At 43.9% G+C, this 20,291-nt stretch overlaps 1 protein-coding gene across 2 annotated transcripts in view; it reads right to left on the bottom strand.

Annotated features, from left to right (window-relative positions):
• The window catches only part of SCARA3 (scavenger receptor class A member 3), a 38,480-nt gene that overhangs the window by 9,166 nt on the left and 9,023 nt on the right, over positions 1-20,291 (bottom strand). For both annotated transcript variants that reach the window (XM_023736706.1, XM_004382181.1), the window contains exons 3-4: positions 12,006-12,104; positions 10,031-11,074 (exon numbers count right to left, since the gene is read on the bottom strand). In XM_023736706.1, the coding sequence (XP_023592474.1) occupies positions 10,031-11,074; positions 12,006-12,104 (1,143 nt within the window). The remainder of the gene's footprint in view (positions 1-10,030; positions 11,075-12,005; positions 12,105-20,291) is intronic.

Below are 20,291 nucleotides of genomic sequence, written 5' to 3'. Positions count from 1 at the left end.
GAGGAAAACAAAAACTAATGAAAGAAATCAAAGAACATCTAAATAAACGGAGAGATATTCCATGTTCATGTATTGTTGTTGTTGTTAGGTGCTGTTGAGTTGGTTCCAACTCATAGTGACCCTATAGGACAAAGTAGACCTGCCCCATGGGGTTTCCAAGGAGCAGCTGGTGGATTTGAACTGCTGAGGTTTTGGTTACCAGCTGAGCTCTTAACCACCATGCCACCATGGCTTCATGTTCATGTATAGGAATACTTAATATTATTAAGCTGTCATCTCTTTCCAACTTGATTTATAGATTCCATGCAATCCCAATTTAAATCCCAGCAGGTTATTTTGTGGCTATTGACAAACTAAAGTCGATATGGAGAGGCAAAAGACCCAGAATAGCCAACACGATACTGAAAAACAAAGTTGGAGGACAGACACTAACCAACTTCAAGACTTATTATAAAGCTACAGTGATCAAGCCAGTGTGTTACTGGTGAAGGGTAGACAAACAGATCAGTAGAACAGAATAGAGAGCCGAGAAATAAACCCACACAAATATAGTCAACCGATCTTTGACAAAGGAGCAAAGGCAATCCAATGGAGCAAGGAGAGACTTTTCAACAAATTGTGCTGGAACAACTGGACATCCATGTGCAACAACAAAAAAAGAATCTAGATACAGGGCTCTTTCATAAAAATTAACTCAAAATGAATAGATCATAGACCTAAATGTAAGATACAAGACAATACAACTTGTAGAAGATGACATAGGAGAAAATCTAGGTGAGTCGAGTTTGGTAAGGGTGGTTCATCAAGCAGTTGTAGACACTAGCTACAGGCCAGGCTCAGGACTAGGGCCTGTGAGACATGCCAAGATGAAGATATGGTCCTTCCTTAATGAACCCAGTCTAATGCCCAAGCCAGAAGTCAGTTAACTTAATGTCCTTCTGACTGGACAAGTCTGAGAGTCACTGCCTCTCAGAGCTGGATCAATCCTGAAGATACACAGCCAAATGTGGTTCTCACTCTACCCAAGGCACATTAGATGCCCAGGAAAAGAGAATTGTCTGGCTTCACAGGATGGTGGTTATGGGAGAACAAGAGTTTTAATAGTCATGGGGCCAAGGCACAGCAAGGACATGGCTTTCTTCAGGTGTCTGGGCAAGGGATCAGTGGTGAGAGTTGTTGAGAGCAGTGAACCACAGGGATGGCCTGGGAGATGAAGCCAAATGCCCACACCTGGGCCTTTGAGAGAACTATACTCTTACATCACCCCCTTTGCAATTGTATCCTAGAGTTTTTGAGCTAGATGGGACCTGGTTCAATTCTTTTCTTTTATAGAGAAGGCAACTAATGCCCAGAGAGGTGAAGTGATATCCCTATGTCTTTCTGAGCAGAAACTAGAACCCAGGTGGGTCTCTCAGAGAGCAGGGTTCCTACGTGCTGGGTGAGTGGGAAGCCCTCTGAGTACCATAACCCAGCGCTGTGGCATAAGGGCCCCTTCTACATGTGATGCAGACACGAAGGCTGGAGATCGTGGCCCAGCTACCTGCTGCCCTCCTGACCTCCCCTCCCCTGCCTTGGGCCTGCTGTTCCCTTCTCTCCGTCTCCTCCCGGGGTGTTTCTAAGTGGAGTGGAGTGTCAGTGAATATTGTCCTCTATTATGACCCAAACTGGAAACCAGAGGCCAAACTGAGTCAGCCCCACCAGAGCCAATAAAAACCTTCAGGTCTGTTCCCTGCCACGGCCTGCCCCATCGCCACTTCCCACCCAAAGGGATGTAGCCATGCATGGCTCACGTGGCTTGCCAGCAGCCAAGGCTGGAATTCTGTCCGTCATTGGGTTGGCTGGGTGTAGGGGGTAAGGCTGGCTGGGGGTGGCAGCGGCTTGGCCTCTGAGAAGCCAGGAAGCAGGACCTGCCCTTTTGTCCACAGCAAGCCCCCCGGGAGTACAGCTGCCAGAGTCACATGGCACATGGGGGTGCCCTCACAGGGACTGCCTCCCCCAGACTGGCAGGACTTGCTGGGAACTGGCAAGGCCACAGTGTCTGTCTTCACCCTAACTCTGTTCTGACACCTGGCCAGCTGAGGTTTGGAAAAGCAGACAGCTATTCAGAGGTGGAAAGGTCCCCAGGGGCTGTGTGTGGGTGGTGCAAGGAGCACAGAGCTGGGAGCCAGAGGGTAGTGGCGCCACACCGGGTGAGTCCCTTCCCATTCTAGAGCTCAGCTTTTCATCTTTAAATATGAGCACTGGACTCACAGCTTCTAAGGTCCGTCTAGCTCTAAGACCACCTCCCTAAGGACGTGCTCCTTCCTTGGTTTGACAGGCACTTGCCTCCTACCTCTTTGACTTCCCTTTCTTTGTCCCTTCTTTTGGCTCTTCCTCCACCTGCTCTGGGAATGTGGGCTCCCCCAGGTATTGCTACCAGCTCCCTGATTCTGCACCCTCTCTACTTACAGAAGAGCCCAACCATTTCTTTGGCTTCAACTATTGACCTCTGGGTGGACGAGTCAGTCATCTCCATCTCCAGCTTTGACTCAGGAAAAGCTTAAGGGAAGTCTTTATAAGGATGCCCTTCCCTCTCTGCCCTAGGGTTCAGCTAAAGCTCCTTTCTGTCTCCTTGGGACCCCATTCCTTCCTATACCATCATCTTCAGTGGACGACCTCTCCTCCTGGCCTACTGAGGAGCATAGCAACCAGCTTTGAGGATTTCTAAGGGTTTTTATCCCTGCAGAAAAGGAGAAGTCCCTGGGTGGTGCAAACAGTTAACACTCTTGGCTGCTAACTGAAAGGCTGCAGGTTAGTGTCCACTCAGAGGCACCTCAGAAGAAAGGCCTGGAGATCTACTTCCAGAAAAATCAGTCACTGAAAATCCTGTGAAGCACAGTTCTACTCTGACACAAATGGGGTCACCATGAGTCAGAATTGACTCCATGGCAACTGGTTGGTTGTTTTGTCGGTAGAGAGGAGAAAAGGCAGAAGTGTAAAGGTCTTCTCTTTTCCCTCCTCCACACCAAACCCCTCCAGCTTCTCTTCTCCAGCTCTGTAGCATCCTCCCCTGGATGGGAAAGGCTGAGCCCCCCACATGCTTCTGGTGGAAGTTTGTGCAGAAGTCCACTGTGACAGCCTCCACCTCATTCCCCCAGGGCTATAAGCCTGAGTATGAGTGGAGTGAGGACTTCGAGAAAAAAGGATACCTTCCTATCCATAATCCCTCAAGCTGATACCACTGGCCCCACCTTTGAGAACCCAGTGGAGTTCATCCAGGGCCTTTCTGAATCTCACAGGCACTTGTGTGGGCTACTGACAGATGCTCGTGTTGCAAACGGAAGCCTCTGTCACCACTACATGTCACAGGCTGGTAATGGAGCCCACCTCGTGTTGGGGTATTTACAATGGCATTGCAACATTTAGCCCTTGGCTCACTTCAGCTCCTGAATCTCTAACTGCGCCGTGTCCTGCCTTCTCTCATCTCCTACAGTATGGAGAAGGAAGAGTGATGACAGCAGCTAACATTTGTGAGTGTGTTCTACTGTGTTCTGGGAGTCCCTGGGTGGTGCAAATTGTTAAGCGCTCAGAAGCTACCTGACAGGTTGAAGGTTTGAGTCCACCCAGAAGTGCCTCAGAAGAAAGGCCTGGCAGTCTATTTTCAAAATATCAACCATTGAAAACCCTATGGAGCACAGTTCTACTCTGACAGTAGGAGTGTACTGAAAGCACACCCTAGGTGCTTATCTGTTGGGCCCTGCAAGACTGTGGAGCTATTGAAGGATAGGTGTGGGCCACGCCTCCCACTCCCAGCCTGGACGCAGAGTCTGGCAAGTCGCAACAATTTTTTTTTTTTACTGTGTTCTATGCACTGAACCTTCAGGTGGTTGTCTCATTTTACAGATGAGAAACAGTGGTGCAGAGAGGTGGTGACTTGGCCAAGATCACCCAGCCAGTAAGTAGAGACTCTGAACCCAACGTACCTCCCCTCACACCCCACGCAACCAGCTGCAGGGGCTCCTGGTCCCCTTCCCAGCGTCTTGTTTTCCCACAAATGAGGTCTCTTGCCCTGGTGCTCCCTGAAGGAGGGACAAAACCTCAGAGCCTTTCTCTGAAGGGTGCTGAGGGCTCCCTACAAAGTAGGGAAGGGTCATCTGAAGGACTGTCTTCCTCAGGTGAGAAGAGCCTCCCCCTGTCCCTTCCTGGGCCAGCCGTGAATCATGCAGTCAGAGCATGGAGCGCTGCGGGGGGGACCTGGGTCTGGCTGGAGAGGAAGTCAACAACTGTAATTCAGTGTTTAACGAAGTGCGGAGGAATGTGGATGGAGGTTGACCAGGGCTCTCTCCAGGACAGAGTGCCCCTGACACAGCCAACAAGATGTTTATATCGACACAGGTAGAGGGCAAAGGAGGGAGGTCTAACTGCTGCCCTGAGTCTCAGGGAGATATTTAAGACGAAGGAGGAAACGCCAGCAGCAGTGGATGAAGTTCAGGGTGGGAGAGGAAGAGAGCATGCTGGAGTCCTGGGGAGGTCCATGATTACTCAGGAAGCCATAGGCTGTAATTAAGTAATCCAGGCCCATTAGGGTCGAGCCACAACTGACTGCATGTCTGGGGTAAGTAGGTGGTCTGCTCCATGTGCCCCCGAATGGGGCAGGGTAGGGCTGGGCAGAAGTGCCAAGTTTCTCAGGGCACCACCCCCTCCCACCCATGGGCAGGAAGGACCCCAGTGGATCACACAGTCAGAGGCAGCCAGCCAGCCTATAAGGGTGGAGGAGAAATGGAGACTGAAGTGGCAGCTCTTGGGAGACTGGCCTGGTGCAAAGGAAAGGACATGGCCTGGAAATCAGTAGACCCAGGTCTGAGTCCCAGCTCTGGTAGTAAACTGGGTGGCTGGGTAAGTCTCTGTCTCTCTTTGGACCTCAAGCTCCCCTCTGCTCATTATGAATATTAGCCTATATATTCTCAACAACAACAAAATAAAATAAAACATTATTAGTAAAGAATATTAACCTGGATCAGGGACTCTCAATCCTGGCTGCTGTCACCTGGGAAGCATTAAAAAAAAATGTCAGTGGACTTCCACTTATGCCTATGATGGACCAGTGTGTAGCAGGCTCCCACTAGAATTGTTAGATAAAATACCAAACCGTCTTCCTGAAGGCACTGGAGAGATACCAAGGGCCAAGATGCCAAGAGGGAAGGGAGACTCATTGAAGGAAGCCTGACATTCCATGTAGCTTTTCCTCTCAAGGCATTTTGGTTAAATGCTCAGCTGTTAACTGAAAAGTTGGCAATTCAAACCCACCCAGAGATTCTGCAGGAGAAAGAGCTGGTGATCTGCTCCCATAAAGATTACAGCCAAGAAAACCCTGTGGGGGCAGTTCTACTCTGTCACATGGGGTCCCTATGAGTACCTAACAACAACAACAATTGGTTTGGGCAGAGAGGCTGACAAGCCAAATGAAAAGCTACAACTAATAGGCTGAGAAGCTGAGTAGAGCTTTCAGCAGCTTCACAGCCTGGGGAGACAACAAGCAAACCTACTAACCTTCCACTGCAGGCATTTTCTTCACTGCCACCTCCTCAGGCAGGTCTAAATGAGAGAATAATGTGACATTTCCTGCTTTTTCCTTTTTGACCCTTAAACTTCTGCACACTTTGGATGTGGGAGTAGGATAGAAGGTGGTGTTTATGGAACAAACTTGCAAATTTAACCCCTTTGAATCTAGCTCTTTTTGCCTATCCTCAGCTTCTACCCTTTGTTCATGCTTTCATTCACTGAGCAAACATTTCTTGAGCACCTCGAAGGGCCAGGCACTATGTTGGGCATTTGATGAGTAAGACAAGGACCCTGCCATTGAGCAATTTACATTCATAATAATCCCTTACATTAAAAAAAATAAAAGTTGTTACAGAGTTGATCCTGACTTATGGTGACCCCATGTGTGTCAGAGTAGATCTGTGCTCCATTGGGTTTTCCATGGCTGACCTTTCAGAAATAGATTGCCAGGCTTTTCCTCCAAGACGCCTCTGGGTGGACTTGAATCTCCAACCTTTTCATTAGCAGCTGAGTGTGTCAACTGTTTGCACTACCCAGGAACTCCAATCCCTTACATTAGGACATCCATTTATATTTCGCAAAAACTTTTTCACATCCATTGCTACCACTGATTCTCACAACAACCCCATGGGATAGACTGGGCAGGCATCAATATTCCTATTTGCAGATGAGGAAACTGAGCTGAAAATGGCCAAGAGCCTTCCCCGAGGCCACTCAGCTAATATGTGATAATGGTTTTCTGCCTTCAATTCCCAAAGGATAGTCCTGGCATAGACACTGTCTAGCATAGACACAAATAATTATCCCACAGAGCAGGAAGTGATAAATGTTATATGAGAGGTACAAACACTATGAAAGTGCCACATGCTCTCTGCTAAGCAAATGGAGGCTCAGAATAAATCACAGAGCTGGAAGAGGTCTCAGAGATCAGCTGCTCTTACCCTTTCACTTATAGATAAAAATAAAAAACAACAATAGAGAAGGCCTGGAGATAAGCATTCTGCCTAAAGACCCACAGCAAATTAGAAGGCAGGCTCCTTTCCCAGGAAGTTTAATAGTCTCAGCCCATCAGTCAGCTCTTGGCATCTTCCACTTTGGCTGTGGCCAGACCTGTCCCTCTCCCCTTATTCTAGAAAGGCAGCTGGGCTCTGGCCAGCAGGAGACCTCATTTCCAGCTCCAGCGTCAAAGATGTCAACACTTGTCTATGGATGAATGAATGAGTGTTTGTCCTTGAAGGATGAAGGACATGCATTTGGCCCCTGAAATTTTCTTTCAGATGTGAGAGGTTTTCCATGTCGCGATTTTAAAGTCCAGGAAAGATGTTGGCCAAAGACACAATGTAAGCAGATGTGCCAGATGTCAAGCCAAGAGTCAGATGGAGCCCAAATGGATGTCCCACCTGTGCTCTCAAGATAAGCTGAGGCCCGTCCATGAAAACTCTGTCATGTAGCAGGACAGTAACACATAGAAAGTCCCATGACTATCGTTAGGCTCTACTTAGAATGAGGATCGAAAATGGTCACCCTGCTGATACTTTTGCTGCTGTCTCCTTCTTCTCCTCTACTCTCCATCTTGCACCCTACACCTAAGCAAGACCTCAGCAGGGGTGTCCTTTGGGTATTTGTGTGCTTATGCTCTCAGTTTCTCTTGTTCTGGCTTGGCACTGGACTTGTGCATCTCAGAGCCACGGCGAGGGTTCAGGACTTCAAGTCATATATGATTCTCTGTAACCATTTAGTCTCAAACCTTTGTTGACTTCATTTTATGTCACTGAGCATTTCTGCTGCCACCAGGGCTAATTTTTTCTTTAAATTAATTTCTCAACCTCCCCCAGTATCAGGATGCCTATCTGTAAAATGAAGACACCAATACCTGCCTTGTCTACTGTACAAGGGTCATTGTGAGGCTGAAATGAAACAAAGTGTGTGATGGGTTTTGCCATCAAGAAAGCTTTATATTAATTTGTTCTTAGGATGAATGCAACAAAAACACAAAATTGTCAGAGCATGACCCATAAAACTATCTAATAATGCTCTTTGCTAGAACAGTATGCACTAGATGTCATGCAGATACACATTTAGGTGAAATACTGTGAGAAGGTTACCACAGAAACACTCAGTAGCTGGTTTAATTGCAAAAATGTAACAAGAAAAGGCAACTGGATCTTCCCTCCAACCAACCAAGATTAAAGAAAAAATTAGCCCCGGTGGCAGCAGAAATGCTCAATGACATAAAATGGAGTCATCAAAGGTTTGGGCCTAAATGGTTAAAGAGAACCAGAGAATCAAAGAGGTGGTTCCAAGTCTGAGATCTGTGGTGTGAACAGATCTGCCTGGAATCGTGGGGTTTCCCTCCTTCCAGTAAGTGGCTCCTTTGAAATTCCCTAGATGATCAGGCCCAGATATTTGGGCCCCCAAATGTAGACTACAGGTTCTGGAACTGTCAAATATCAGTTGCTACTTATTCTAGTCCCTAGAGCCAAGATCTGCTGACCTGTCAGTTTTAACAGTCTTCCCACAAAGACACACACTTCCTGGGAAGGGGTCCATGGAACCTGGGTGCAGCCGTCCAAGTTCCAGTGTAAAGGAATGCAGATTAGGAGTATTTTGGACTATTTTGCAGGAAAAAAACTGTTGGAAAGACAGAGTGAATATCCTGCTGAGAAGGACTAGCATGAAAAGGTAATGAATGTTGTTTATCTCAGAGTGAAATACTCATAATCAGAAGCCACAGTGCATTTCAAGTAATTTAACTAAAAGAGTGAGTCAGATAACTCACTTGTGACACAGAATCTAAGGGTAAATTGGGGGCAGAGTTGCCCCAAGGGGAGGAAGAGGTTAATCCATTGTTGGAGAATTTGGCAGGGAGTAGACAGGAGTGTAGATGTATTGTCACTGAGGTGGATATCACGTTTGCTCAGGTGCTTTAAGAGGGGCAGGAGTTTAAGTTTATGTGACTTTGGAGAAGAGGGCCACTCAAGGCAGCTTGGGACTTTGGATCTGAACCGCCTTAAATTTCAATCCTGTGTCCAATCCTTTCTAGCTGTGTGATTGTCTAGACCCCGTTTGGTATCATTTCTTCATCTGTGGCTTTCTGGTTTCAAAGTTCCTGGGTCAGTGAGAATTAAAGGAGATAATGTGTGTGTCACACACTCTCTGCTTTGGGCCTTTGCATGCATCATCCCCTCCACCTGGAACTGCTCTACCCACCTACCCTACCCTCCTGCATCTGAGTTTCTCCTTCTCATCTTTTAGGTCTCAGTGTTCATATCACTTTATCACGTTATATGAATGAGTTGGGACTCCTCCTATGTGCTTCCCTATCACTGCATCAAGATTGCTTCATTACTTGTCCCTTGTCAAATTTTCAAGGCCATGAAGGCAAGGACCAGGTCATCTTGTTTCCCTTCGATTCCTTCCACCAGCCTAGTGCCTACCACATAGTAGGCGTTCATCACACTTCTGGTGAGTGAATGTATAAATTAATGTGTAAAGTATCTAGCACATTGCAGGAACCCATAAATTGTTGGCTTCTCTCCCTTACCTTCTTAACTTTAGAAAAGTGGTTGACCACGATCTAGTCCAGAAGGAAAACCAGTATCAACCAAAGGAACAGCATTTTCTTCAGGCTTATATTTAAAAATTTACTGGATGGAGTTCGAAACATGTCAAGAAATTCCTGCTTCCCCCCTCCCCCGCCCCAAATGTATTTTGCTAATCCCTGAAAGTTACAAGATATAACTCTTGGTGTTTGAAATCCACTCATTGTCCCTTCAGCTAAAATACAAATCCCCCCATAGGGGTGGAACTCATCGATCCCTTTCTATCTTCTCAATTTAAGTGTGAAAGATATTATCAGGTCTCTTGTTGAGATTAGATTTTGATGGTGGAGGCATATGGGGGCAAGGGAGAAGAAGAGAGCATCAGGGAGGTGGGCATGGAAGGGGAAGAATGGTTGAGGGCACTAATAAGAGGATGGGAAGGGAGAAGGAGGAGACAGAGTCTGCGAAAGGCAAAAACCAATTGCCATTGAGTCCACTCTGACTCATGGCAACCCCATGTGTGTCAGAGTAGAACCGTGCTCCATAGGATTTTCAATCGCTAATTTTTCAGAAGTAGTTTGCCAGGTCTTTCTTCCAAAACACCTCTGGGTAGGCTTGAAGCCTCAACCTTTCAATTAGCAGCTGAGCACGTTAACTGTTTTCACCACCCAGGGACTCCTCTGAAACATAAGGTCTACCTGTTTCTCTATCTGGACACAATTAAACAAATCCACTATATTATAATCCAGATTTGTGTGCCAAGCAAAGTTAGGAGCCATAACACACTTTACACAAGAGGTCTGCAACTATTTTTCTGACAGTTATAAGTTGCTCTAGGCTTTTGCTACAGGATTTTATTAGCCCTCTAGGATTTCTGCCTAAAACCAGGTTGCAAGAGCATCAAGGCCCTCTGGGACCTCTGTAACAGCCCTGGATCTGGGTCTCACCTCGTAGAATGGTGACATTGCGAAGGATTTCTCCATGCTGCATGTCTACTGCCTTCATCTCCTCCATGATCATGGAAAGGTTGTGGACACTGAAGTCCAGCCGGGCACTCAGCAGGCTGAAGCGTTCCCTGAGCAGGTCTGTAGTGCCCAGCATGAGGGAGACTGACTTGTTCAGGTAGTAGAGCTCCTCAGCATGGGTGTGGAAGCCCAGTGTGCAGGAGAGTCGCACATCGTCCAGGTACTTGAGCATGCTGTGCACGTGGTTGTCAGTGGCATTGATGTTGGTGAAGATGGTGCTGATCTCGATCTCATGAGAAGCCATGAGTCCTTCCAGCGTCTCAAACCTCTCCACTGTCCGGTTCTGGGCATAGCGGGTGTGGTACTGCAGGTCATGCATGTTCTCTTCGTGGTCATCTAGGAAGGATGAGATGTTATCCAGCTGCAGCTGCACGCCCATGACCTGCAGCACCAGGTCATGCATACTCTCGGAATTCTGGCTGATACGCTGCGAGGAGACCCCCAGGGTGGTCTGGATGTTCTTGACTGCTTCTCCTGTCCTAGCTGAGCTACTGCGCAGGCTGCTGAAGAGCCGAGTATAGTTCTGCCAGTCAGTGACAATCTTCTGTAGGGTCAGGGTCCCCTCATCGGTCTTCCGCTGGATCCCATGGATCCACTCTGAAGTCTGGCCCACAGTGAAGTTGATCTGGTGCACTACAGCCCTGACATTGTAGCACTCTTGGGCGAGGTCCTTCAGAGAGAGGTCCAGGCTGCCTGTGGTGGCCTGCCAGCCTCTCACCTGGGTCAAGAAGAACCCCAGGGACTGGTTGACCTGGTGGATGGAGAAGGAACAATTACCCATCTCTTGGGTGATCTGACTGCTGGTGGTGGACAGCAGTTCATGGGCCTTTGAGGTCTGGTCCAACTGGATCTCCTGGGCCAGAAGCATCTTCTGAATGCCCTCTAGTTCCTCCTGCAGTTTTCGGATCTCTTGCCCCAGCTGCCCAACCTCATGGCAGAAAGAGCAGTTGCTCAGGGATTTCGGATCTTCATGAAAAACAGACAAAATATTGAGTTGTCAAGGAATCACAGAATAAATATTGTTTCTTTAAATTAAATATTTCAAAGCATAATGAGTTGGTTGGTGGCTTCCCAACCATCCTTCCTTTCCTAAACCCTGCTGTAAAATCCCTCTTGGGGAAGCCTTACCATTTCCATGAAATCTCATTTTTATCAAACGTCATTACTATGACTTGAAATGTAGAATTTAGGACATTTTATCCATCTCACCACCAAATTTTCAAGAATGTATCTTCATAACATTTCTGAGGTTGCCAAGGACCTCCCATTTGCACATTATGTAAAAAAATTTCCAAATATTTTTATATGTGTTATCTTATTCAATCCTCTTACAATGAACTTGCAGAAAAGGTGGTACAGGAGTTATCTCCCGTGGCTGATGAGGAAAAGAGGCAGAGAAGGGTCTGCCTACATACTACTCAGCTAGTTAGTGGCAGAGCCAGGACTTTCTCTTTCATCAGAGAAGATCACTTCTAAACCCTTCTCTTATGGCTCCTTTTCTCTCATTCTCTCTGAACAGCTTCCTTGTTTAAACAGGAGATACAAAGCATCATGAGCTGAGGCACAGCTTAAGGTGGTGACAAGTAAAAGGCTGACTTGTAAGAAGGCTATTTTTTGAGGATATTTTGGGTATGTGACTATATTTGGCTCCCTTCTCTACCTGTGGATTCTGACTGGGTCTGTGGGAGGCTAGCTGTGCCCCCCACAAAACCCCCTACTCCAATCCTTGTGTATCCCAGGGCAGCAGCCCCCTCAGATGAATGGTCCTCCAGCTGGAGAAGGAAACAGGGAGCCCTGGTGTCCGTCCCTTTTCTGTGCCTAGAAGGTTGGTTGCTCCACCCAATTTATACTGGCCTTACATTATAGCCATTAGTACATCTGGACACTGAACACTTACCCAGTCCTTGGAGATTTTCCTGCATAGACAGAAGCTTCTTGTCATAAATGGATTGGGCCAAGGAGATGTCCTCTGAAAGAGAGTCAACCTTCCTGAAAACTGTAGGGAAATTCAGATGAGATATTGGGCAGGGTCTTAGCTCAGAGTAACAAGTTGTTTGTTGAGAAGGCATTTCTATCAGTCCCTCTGCAACCAAAACCATTCAAGCTTCTTTTATGAGCCTTCCCAGTGGCGGTAAGGAAAGATGCTTCTTACGGCCACAGTTTGCCACACATCCCTTTAAAAAGCAAAACAAAACCCCTCCTCCCAGATTTTAAAAATAGGACCTGATCAGAGGATAGAATAGGGCATATTCAGAAAAAAATATTTTAAAAATATTCTTAATCCTACCACCTAGAGGTAACTGCCATCAATATCTTTGTGTAATTCTTCTAATCTTATTTACATCCACAACCATTCTATATATATACACACATATATACACAGAAATACATACTTTTTTCGAGAAAACAAAACTAAAACTGGGACGTTCTGAATGTCTCATCTTTTTTTTATTTTGCTTTTTCTGGTATTGTATCATGGACATTTTCCCATTGAGAATTAAAAATAGTCTTTAAAATCATTACTTTGAATGTTTGTATCATAGTCTACATAAATGATTTAGAATATTATATAAAAGTCTCTTATTGTTGGGGACACTTGAGGTGCCTCGTTTTCTGATTCTATAAATAAAGCTTGATATGTAAATATAAGTAAGGCTTGATCCTGGAAATAATCATTGTATATAATCATGTATGTATATGATTATTCTCTTAGGATAAATTGCTGTAAGTAGAATTATTGGGTCAAAGAGTATTAACTTTTTGAAGTCCTTGATACAAGTTGCTAAATTGTCCCCCAGGAACAGTTACACTGGCTTACATCCCACCAGCAGCCTCACATACTGTGGAATGGCTCAGTGTTGGCCAGTGGTTGGAGCACCGGCAGGCAGCAGGACTCCTGGCTGGGATAGTTAGTGAGAGGAGAACAAGGCACTTCCTACAGATCCCTTGAAGGTCAAGTGTGGGGGCATGGAATTAGCACTGCCAAGAGAGTTAGGTAACTCAGATTCTTGTTCCATATTTGTTTCAGATTGGTTGGGTAACTTCGGGCCACTCAATTAAGCTTTCTGAAGCTCAACTTAATCATCTGTAAAATGAGAGTATGGAGCTAGATGACTTCTAAGGCTCTTGTTGGCTCCAAAATTCTATGATTTCAAGTTATTTGGGGTCTCTGGGCTTTAATTAACATTATACATCTCAGAGGGTTTGTATATCAATGAGTTTACTTAAATAGTAACAGTGACATGTTGAGAGAGCCTAAGAATAATAATTATACACAGTTATATTAGACTAGTGCTTTACAGTTTACAATATTTATTATTCCACCAATTAAGATCCGTGTGCAGATGGGGAACAGAGATGCAGAGAGACTGAATGACTTAGACTGCTACTCTAGTGCTTTATACTGCTGACCTCTGAGCCGACAGCCAAGGGTTCACTACCTACACTCCGCCCTGCTCATTTGCTCATTGTGGATTTCACGGTTTGTGATTACATATTAATTTGTTTGCTTATCTGTTTTTCTTACTTTAAAAAACAAAACAAAAATGACCTGTCACTATCGAGTCAATTTCGGCTCAAAGAGATCCTACAGGATAGAGCAGAACTTCCCTATAGGATTTCCAAGGTTGTGATCTTTACAGAAGCAGATGCCACGTCTTTCTACCTTGGAGTGACTGGTTGGTTTGAACTGCTGACTTTTTGGTTAGCAGACAAGAACTTAACCACTGTGCAACCAGGGCTCCTTCCCTTGCTTTTAAGACCTTTTTTAAACAAAATTTACTGTGTTTTAGGTCAACGTTTACAGCACAAATTAGTTTTTCATTCAAAAATTTATACACAAATTGGTTTGTAACATTGGTTGCAATCCCCGCAATGCGTCAGCACTCTCCCCCTTCCCCTTTCCACCCTAGAGTCTTCGTTTCCATTTGTCCAGTTTTCCTGTCTCCCTCCTGCCTTCTCATCTTTGCTTGTATACTTGGTCTTATATATTTGATTGAACTAAGAAGCACGTTCTTCATGTGTGTTATTGTTTGTCTTACAGACCTGTCTGATCTTTGGCTGAAAGATGAACTTCAGAAGCGGCTTCAGTTCTGAGTTAGCAGGGTGTCCAGGGGGGCCGTAGTCTCTGGAGTTCCTCCTGTCTCTGTCAGACCAGTAAGTCTGGTCCTTTTTCTGTGAATTTGAATTTTGTTCTGCATTTTTCTCCCACTCTGCCCAGGACCCTCTATTGTGAATTGTGATCTTGTCAGAGCAGTTGGTGGTGGTGGCCAGGTACCATCTAGTTCTTCTTGGCTCAGGCTGGTGGAGGCTATGGTTCGTGTGGTCCATTAGTCCTTTGGACTAATATTTCCTTGTGTCTTTGGTTTTCTTCATTCTTCTTTGCTCTGAATGTGATGGGACCAATAGATGTATCTTAGACGGTTGCTCACAAGCTTTTAAGACCCCAGACACTACTTACCAAAGTAGGATGTAGAAGATTTTCTTTATGAACTATGTTATGCCAATTGACCTAGATGTCCCCCGAGACCATGGTCTCCAGCCCTTAGCACCAGTAACTGGATCCCTCAAGGTGTTTGGATGTGTCTAGGAAGCTCCTATGACTTTGCCTTGGTCAATTTGTGTTACCTTCTCCTATTTTGTGTGTTGCCTTTCCCTTTATCAAAGTTAACATGTCTACTACCTAGTTAGTGATTTCCCCTTCCTTGTAACCATCGAAGATTTTTTTTTTCTTTTCTGTGTGTAAACTTTTTCTTGGGTTTTTATAATAGTGGTCTCATATGATATTTGTCCTTTCGTGATTGACTTATTTCACTCAGCCCTCCAGATTCATCCATGTTGTGAGACGTTTTGCAGATTCATCATTGTTCTTTATCATTGTGCAGTATTCCGTTGATTGTATGTACCATAGTTTGTTTATCCATTCATCTGTTGATGGGCATCTAGGTTGTTTCTATCTTTTCGCTCTAGTGAATAATGCTGCAATGAACATAGATGTGCATATGTCTGTTGGTGTGATGGCTCTTATTCCTCTAGGATATATTCCTAGGGGTAGGATTGCTGGAACACATATTTCTACTTCTAGCTTTTTAAGGAGGCTCCATATTGTTTTCCATAGTGGTTGTACCATTTTACATTCCCACCAGCAGTGCATTAAGAGTTCCAATCTCCCGGCAACCTCTCTAACATTTGTTCCTTTCTGTTTTTTTGATTAGTGCCAGCAATGCCGAGGTGAGACGATATCTCACTGTAGTTTTGATTTGCATTTCTCCACTGGCTAATGATAGCGAGCATTTCCTCATTTGTCTCTTAGCCGCCTGAATGTCTTCTTTGGTGAAAGTTTCTGTTCATATTCTTTGCCAATTTTTTAACTGGATTATTTCTCTTTTTGTTATTGAAGTGAAATATTTTGTAAGTTTCAGAGATTAGAACCTTGTCAGATATGTCATAACCAATAAATTTTTTCCTGTCTGTAGCTTCTGTTTTTACTCTTTTGGTGAAGTCTTTTGATGACCATAAGTGTTTAACTTTTAGGAGCTCCCAGTCATCTAGTTTCTCTTCTGGTGTTTGTCCACTATTAGTTATGGTTTGTATTGTATTCATGCCATGTGTTAAGGCCCCTAGTGTTGCCTCTATTTTTTCTTCCATAATCATTAACGTTTTCGGTTTTATATTTAGGTCTTTGATCCATTTTGAGTTAGTTTTTGTGTATGGGGTGAGCTATGGGTCTTGTTTCATTTTTTTTTACAGATGGGCATCCAGTTTTGCCATCATCATTTGTTAAAAAGGCTGTCTTTCCCACATTTAATGGACTTTAGTCCTTTGTCAAAAATCAGCTGACCATAGGTGGATGAATTTACATCTGGGTTCTCGATTCTGTTCCATTGGTCTATGTGTCTTTCATTGTACCAGTACCAGGATGTTTTGACTATTGTGGCTGTATAGTAGGTTCTGAGGTCAGGTAGTCTGAGGCCTCCTACTTTTTTCTTTTTCTTCAATAATGCTTTGCTTATCCAGGGCCTCTTTCCTTTCCATATAAAGTTGGTGATTAGTTTTTCCATCTCGTTAAGGAATGCTGTTGGTATTTGGATTGGGTTTGCATTATATCTGAGGATCGCTTTGGGTAGGAGTGACATTTTTGTAATATTGAGTCTTACTATCCATGAGCATGGTATGTTTTTCCATTGATGTAGGTCTCTTTCAGTTTCTTGCAATAGTGTTTTGTAGTTTTTTTGTTTTTTTTTTGTATAGGTCTCTTACATCCATGATTAGATTTATTCCTAAGTATTTTATCTTTTTACAGGCTATTATAAATGGTATTATTTTCCTTTCAAAATTCTCTTTGTTGGTGTATAGGAATCCAACTGATTTTTGTATGTTTATCTTGTATTCTGCTACTCTGCTGAATCTTTCTATTAGTTTCAGTAGTTTTCTTATGAAATCTTTGTGGTTCTCTGTATACAGGCTCATATCATCTGCATATAGGGATAGTGTAAAAACAGCATGGGGGTGGTGTCTGACCTCCTCCAACACCACAAAGGGGAAGGAGAACCAAGATCAATAGCCCAAGGCTGATTTCCATGAGGCAGAGGCCAAACAAGCCTCCTCTCTCCATCATCTTTACTAAGTCTAACACCAACCATCCCTCCCACAGAATTCTCTACTGGGTTTGATAATTCATGGCAATGACCACACAGAACTCACAGACCATACTCACAATTATGTGGTTTATTCAGGAAGTAACAGTTACAAATCAGGCTCAGGAACACTCAAGATACAGTTCTTCATTCATGATAGCCTCCTTCCAGCCATGCTCACAGGTACTCCTCTCCTTAGCCCTCAGTCTCTGCCCAAAGGCACTCACTTTTCTCCCTCTATGGGCTGGGAAACCCACCGCAGCATCTCCTGTTGCTGGATCTCTCCTGATGGCCTCTCCTTCCTTGGTGGTGGTGGGCTCTACCCTTCTGCTCTGGAATTGGCTCTCTTTTAAGGCAAAACTGAATAATTCCTTTGGTAGGCCACAATTATCCTATCATATAGTCACCTGGGTGGGAGTTACAAGACCAAGGCTAGAAAGGCCACACACAAAAGTAACTAATCACACTGCAGACAGTTTTATTTCTTCCTTTCCAATTTGGATGCCCTTTGTTTCTTTTTCTTGCCTTATTGCTCTGGCTAGGACTTCCGGCACAATATTAAATTGAGTGGTGGTAACGGACATCCTTGTCTAGTTCCCATTTTCAGGGGGAATGCTTTCAGCCTCTCTCCACTGAGAATGATGTTGGCTGTTGGTTTTGTATAGATGCCCTTTATTATGCTAAGGAATTTCCCTTCGATTCCTTTTTTTTTTTTTAATTATACTTTAGATGAAGGTTTACAGAACAAACTAGCTTCTCATTAAACAGTTAGTACACATATTCTTTTACGACATTGGTTAGCAATCTCACAACATGTCAACACTGTCGCTTCTTGAACTTGGGTTCCCTATTACCAGCTTTCCTGTCCCCTCCTGCCTTCTAGTCCTTATCCCTGGGCTGGTGTGCTCCTTTAATTTCATTTTGTTTTATGGGCCTGTCTAATCTTTGGCTGAAGGGTGAACCTCAAGAGTGACTCCATTACTGAGCTAAAAGGGTGTCTGGGGGCCATACTCTTGGGGTTTCTCAGTCTCTGCCAGGCCAGTAAGTCTGGTCTTTCATTGTGAGTTAGAATTTTATTCTACATTTTTCTCCAGCTCTGTCCGGGACACTCTGTTGTGATCCCTGTCAGAGCAGTCAGTGGTGGTAGCCAGGAACCATCTAGTTGTACCGGAATCAGTTTGGTGGAGGCCGTGGTATTTGTGGTCCATTAGTCCTTTGGACTAATCCTTCCCTTGTATCTTGTTTTCTTCATTCTCCCTTGCTCCTGAAGGGGTGAGACCAGTGGAGTATCCTAGATGGCCACTCACAGGATTTTAAGACCCCAGATGCTACTCATCAAAATAGAAGGTAAAATATTTTCTATATAAACTATGTTGTGCCAATTCAGTTAGATGTTCCTTGAGATCATGGTCCCCGCAGCCCTCAGCCCAGTAATCTGGTCCCTAGGGAGTTTGGATGTGTCTATGGCACTTCCATCACGTTGCCTTGTACAAGTTGTGCTGGATTCCCCACTACTGTGTACTGTCTTACCCTTCAGCAAAGTTATGACTTATCTATTGTCTATTGAGAGTTTTTTCAATCCCATCCCTGCCCTCTCTTGTAACCATCAAAGATTGTTTCTTTTTGTGTGTAAACCTTTACATGAGTTTTTATAATAGTTGTCTCATACAATGTTTGTCCTTTTGTGATTGACTTATTTCACTCAGAATAATGCCCTCCAGATTCATCCATGTTGTGTGATGCTTCGCAGATTCATCATTGTTCTTTATCGTCGTGTAGTACTTCATTGTGTGTATGTACCATAGTTTGTTTATCCATTCATCTGTTGATGGGCATCTAGGTTGTTTCCATCTTTGTGAACAATGCTGCAATGAACATGGGTGTGCATATGTCTATTCGTGTGATGGCTCTTATTTCTCTAGGATGTATTCCTAGGAGTGGGATTGCTGCATCATATGGTGTTTCTATTTCTAGCTTTCTAAGGAAGCACCATATCGTTTTCTAAAATGGTTGTGCCATTTTACATTCCCACCAGCAGTGCACAAGAGTTTCAATCTCTCCACAGCCACTACAACATTTGTTATTTTCTGTTTTTTTTTTTTTTTTAATTTACACCAGTAATGCTGGGGGAAGATGGTATCTCATTGTGGTTTTGATTGCATTTCTCTAATGGCCAGTGATCTTGAGCATTTTCTCATGTGTCTGTTAGCTACTTGAATTCTTCTTTGGTAAAATGTATGTTTATTTCCTTTGCCCATTTTTTAATTGGATTATCTGTCTTTTTGTTGTAGAGGTGTTGGATTTTCCTGTAGATTTTAGAGATTAGAACTTTGTCTGATTTGTAATAGCCAATTTTTTTTTTCCCAGTCTGTAGATTTTCTTTTTACTCTTTTGGTGAAGTATTTTGATGAGCATAAGTGTTTAATTTTTAGAAGATCCCAGTTATCTAGCTTATTTTCTGGAGTTCGCGTGTTGTTAGTTATGGTTTATATCCTGTTAATGCTGTGTATTAGGGCCTCTAGCATTGATCTTATTTTTTCTTGTACGATCGTTATAGGTTTTGGTTTTATGTTTAGGTTTTGATCAATTTTGAATTAGTTTTTGTGTATGGTGTGAGCTATGGGTCCTGTTTTATTTTCTTGCAGATGGACATCCAGTTTTTCCAGCAACATTTGTTAAAAAGACAGTCTTTTCCCCATTTGATGGACTTTGGACCCTTGTCGAAGATCAGGTGACCATGGGTGGATGGATTTACATCTGGGTTCTTAATTCTGTTCCATTGGTCAATGTATCTGTCATTGTACCAGTACAAGGCTGTTTTGACTACCATAGCTGTACAGTAGGTTCTGAGGTCAGGTTGTGTGAGTCCTCCTACTTTATTCTTCATCTTCAATAGTGCTTTACTTATCTGGGGCCTCTTCCCTTTCCATATAAAGGCAATGATTAGTTTTTCCATCTCTTTAAAGAATGTTGTTGGTATCTGGATGGGGACTGCATTGTATTTGTAGATTGCTTTAGGTAGAATTGATGTTTTCACAATGTTGAGTCTACCTATCCATGGGCATAGTATGTTTTTCCATTTATGTAGATCTCTTTTGGTTTCTTGCAGTAGTGTTTTGTAGTTTTCTTTGTATAGGTCTTTTACATACCTGGCTAGACTTATTCCTAAGTATTTTATTTTTTTAGGGGCTATTATAAAGGATATTGTTTTCCTGATTTCCTTTTCATCATTCTCTTTATTGGTGCATAGGAATCCAACGGATTTTTGTATGTTTAACTTGTATCCTGCTACTCTGCTGAATCTTTCTATTAGTTCCAGTAGTTTTCTCATGGAGGCTTTTGGGTTTTCTATGTGTAGCATCATATCATCTGCAAATAGGGACAGTTTAACTTCTTCATTACCAATCTGGAAACGTTTTATTTCTTTTCTTGCCTTATTGCTCTAGCTAGGACTTCCAGCACAATGTTAAATAGAAGTGGTGATAAAGGGCATCCTTGTCTTGTTCCTGTTTTCAAGGGGAATGTTTTCAGCCTCTCTCCATAAAAAA

The sequence above is a fragment of the Trichechus manatus genome, unplaced genomic scaffold (assembly GCF_000243295.1).
Source record: "Trichechus manatus latirostris isolate Lorelei unplaced genomic scaffold, TriManLat1.0 scaffold00091, whole genome shotgun sequence".
Lineage (NCBI taxonomy): Eukaryota > Metazoa > Chordata > Mammalia > Sirenia > Trichechidae > Trichechus > Trichechus manatus.
This window is presented reverse-complemented; position numbering and strand designations above follow the sequence as displayed.